The sequence below is a fragment of the Vombatus ursinus genome, unplaced genomic scaffold (genome assembly GCF_900497805.2).
Source record: "Vombatus ursinus unplaced genomic scaffold, bare-nosed wombat genome assembly UNPS02014797.1, whole genome shotgun sequence".
NCBI classification, from domain to species: domain Eukaryota; kingdom Metazoa; phylum Chordata; class Mammalia; order Diprotodontia; family Vombatidae; genus Vombatus; species Vombatus ursinus.
In genome coordinates this window covers 16,746,743-16,749,501 of record NW_020954575.1, presented here as the reverse complement: position 1 = coordinate 16,749,501, position 2,759 = coordinate 16,746,743, and the positions used below count along the sequence as shown (strand labels likewise).

General features: G+C 43.0%; 1 protein-coding gene across 1 annotated transcript in view; it reads left to right on the top strand.

Moving 5' to 3' along the window:
• The window catches only part of LOC114049136 (signal transducer and activator of transcription 5A-like), a 14,687-nt gene that overhangs the window by 7,949 nt on the left and 3,979 nt on the right, over positions 1 to 2,759 (top strand). The window contains exons 9-11 of the mRNA XM_027870313.1: positions 191 to 285; positions 448 to 578; positions 1,265 to 1,420. Of these exons, the coding sequence (XP_027726114.1) occupies positions 191 to 285; positions 448 to 578; positions 1,265 to 1,420 (382 nt within the window). The remainder of the gene's footprint in view (positions 1 to 190; positions 286 to 447; positions 579 to 1,264; positions 1,421 to 2,759) is intronic.

Here is a 2,759-nt window from a genome sequence, read left to right as displayed (position 1 = left end):
TCCCATGGGGAGTTTCTGAAGCTTACTTGGTAGTAGATAGGAGAGATAATTTAGACTTTTGGAGCAGGTTTTATTCAGGAAGGGATGGAGAATAGACTACTACCATCTGCTTGATCTGGGGGAAGGTATTCCAAGTAAGAGCCTCAACTCAGATCTCTTTGTTTTTTGGGGGGGGTCGGGGCTGTTCTAGGAGAACCTGCCAGGCTGGAATTACACATTCTGGCAGTGGTTTGATGGGGTGATGGATGTACTGAGGAAGCATCACAAGCCCCATTGGAATGATGGGTAAGGAGCTATGGCACAGGGCAGCCTTGGGGGAATGGGAGTGGTAGGGGTGGGACTGGGCCGAGGTCTAGCTCTGGAATTTGGGGATCAAGCAGGGAAGGCAGCTTTGACAGACTTTGAGCAGGGGGTAAGAAAGCCCCCATCATGCTCCTCCTCCCTTAGGGCCATCCTGGGTTTCGTGAACAAGCAGCAGGCCCATGACCTGCTCATCAACAAACCTGATGGAACTTTCCTGCTGCGATTCAGTGACTCTGAAATTGGGGGCATCACCATTGCCTGGAAGTTTGATTCCCGTGAGTCCCCAGGCCCCCAGCACGACAAACTGCTCAATTTCCTCCTCCCTTCCTTTACTTTTCCTTTCCCTGACTTTCTTTCCTTCTCTTTCCTTCACTCTCCACCTTGCTTATCCCTTTCAGATCTTGAATTGAGGAAACAAAAGAGATGCCAAGAGCTTCACACGTAGGGAAGGGAGTTGATCAAAAGCAGTTTTTCTTCTTACCATTTCACCAAATCAGGAACTGAGTTTGGGTAATTTCTCCAGCCTTGCAGACAACTAGATAGCTGGGGAGATTAGACTGTCCATCTTGGCACATTACTGAAATGGTTCCTTTCATTACACTGAGGAGATTGGGTGGTGGTAAATGTCTTGATTTCTTGAGAAAGTTGAAGCTTCCAGGTAATAATAATAGCATTTTTATAGCTCCTTAAGGTTTGCAGAGCACTTTACAGACACTATTTCATTTGATCCTCACAACAACCCTGTGAGGTTAGGTGCTATTGTTATCCCCATTTTACAGATGAGGAAATTGAGGCAGAGAAAGGTTAAGTGATTTGTCCAGAATCACACAGTTAGTAAGTATCAGAGGCAGGAATCAATTCAGGCCTTCCTCACTCTAGGTCCAGTGAGCTACCCACTGCGCTACCTAGCTCCCCCCCTTTCCCTCCCTAACCCTTAAAGTATGAGTTTCTTTTCCCACAGCGGATCGGAATCTGTGGAACCTGAAGCCATTCACAACGAAGGATTTCTCCATCCGATCCCTGGCCGACCGCCTAGGAGACCTGAACTATCTCATCTATGTATTCCCAGATCGACCCAAGGATGAAGTTTTCTCCAAGTATTACACTCCTGTGCTTGGTGAGTCCTATCTCAGATGCAGGGCTCTTTCTCTTAGCAGACCGAGGTTCTACGTTGTCTACACTTGGGAGGAAGGCTGGTATCTCAGGGGGACAGGGAGGTCTACATAATTCATCTCCATGCGTGTTAACCCACCAACCTCATTTGAATCAGCTTCTCCTTCCTGAGAACTGTTCCCAGGACTGATGCTTACAAGCATCAGTCACCAAATCAATCTGTGGGACAGGAGGGCAAATATGAAAGGAAAATGGTAGGGAGAAAATAGAATTATAAAAATAGGGCTCTCGTTGACTTGGATTTATAAACAAACAATAACGACTAAACTCTTGAAGTACACAGGAAGACAGGAAGGAAGGAGGCACAGAACAAATCGGTGGTGCCTGTCTTTATTTTATTAACATTTCCAATTTTGCTTACTAAAATGCAAATAATTTGGAATTTAAAATTTATTTGAGAGTTCTTTCCCTATTTAGTTTACAGGTTCATATTTGTTGAGATCATTAAGTTTAGAATTTTTTGGGGGGGGCAATTGGGGTTAAGTGACTTGCCTAGGGTCACACAGCTAGTACATGTCAAATGTTTGGTCTGAGGCCAGATTTGAATTCAGGTCCTCCTGACTTCAGGACCGGTGCTCTACCCACTGTGCCACCTAGCTGCCCCTAGAATTTTTTTAATCCTCTTTTTTTTTAAAGGAAGGGAGCAGAGAAGGAATTGATAAGAATCATTAATTTAGATCTGGAGATCATCTGCTATAACCCCCCTCCCCATTTTACAGATTAGGAAGCTGAGGCCCAGAAAGGTTGAATGACATATCTCGCAAGTCTCTTGGGGGGGTGGGATTTGAACTCAGATCTTCCTACTCCAAGTTATACACATGGTAAATAAATGAGACAGCATTTGAATCAAGGCCTTCTCATTCCAAATGCAGTGCTCTTTCCTACTAGATGGATGAATTTTATTTATAGCTGACTAATTCTTTTTTTTGAATTTTATTAATTTATTTTAATTTATCAGTAATCACTTCCATAGGCTTTTGAGTTTAAAATTTTTCTCCCCCTTCCTCCCCAACACCCTCCCCAAGATGGCACACAATCTGATATAGGCTATACATTTACATTCCTATTAAACATATTTTCACATTAGTGATGTTGTAAGTAAAAATTAAAACCAATAGAAGGAACCATCAGAAAGAGAAAACAAAACTGAACAGAAGAGAAAAAAAATAACAATTCAACTTGATAGTTCTTTCTTTGGATGTGGATAGCATTTTCCATCATGAGGCCTCTGGAGATCTCTTAGATCCTTGTATTGCTGGGAAGGGTTAAGTTTATCAATATTA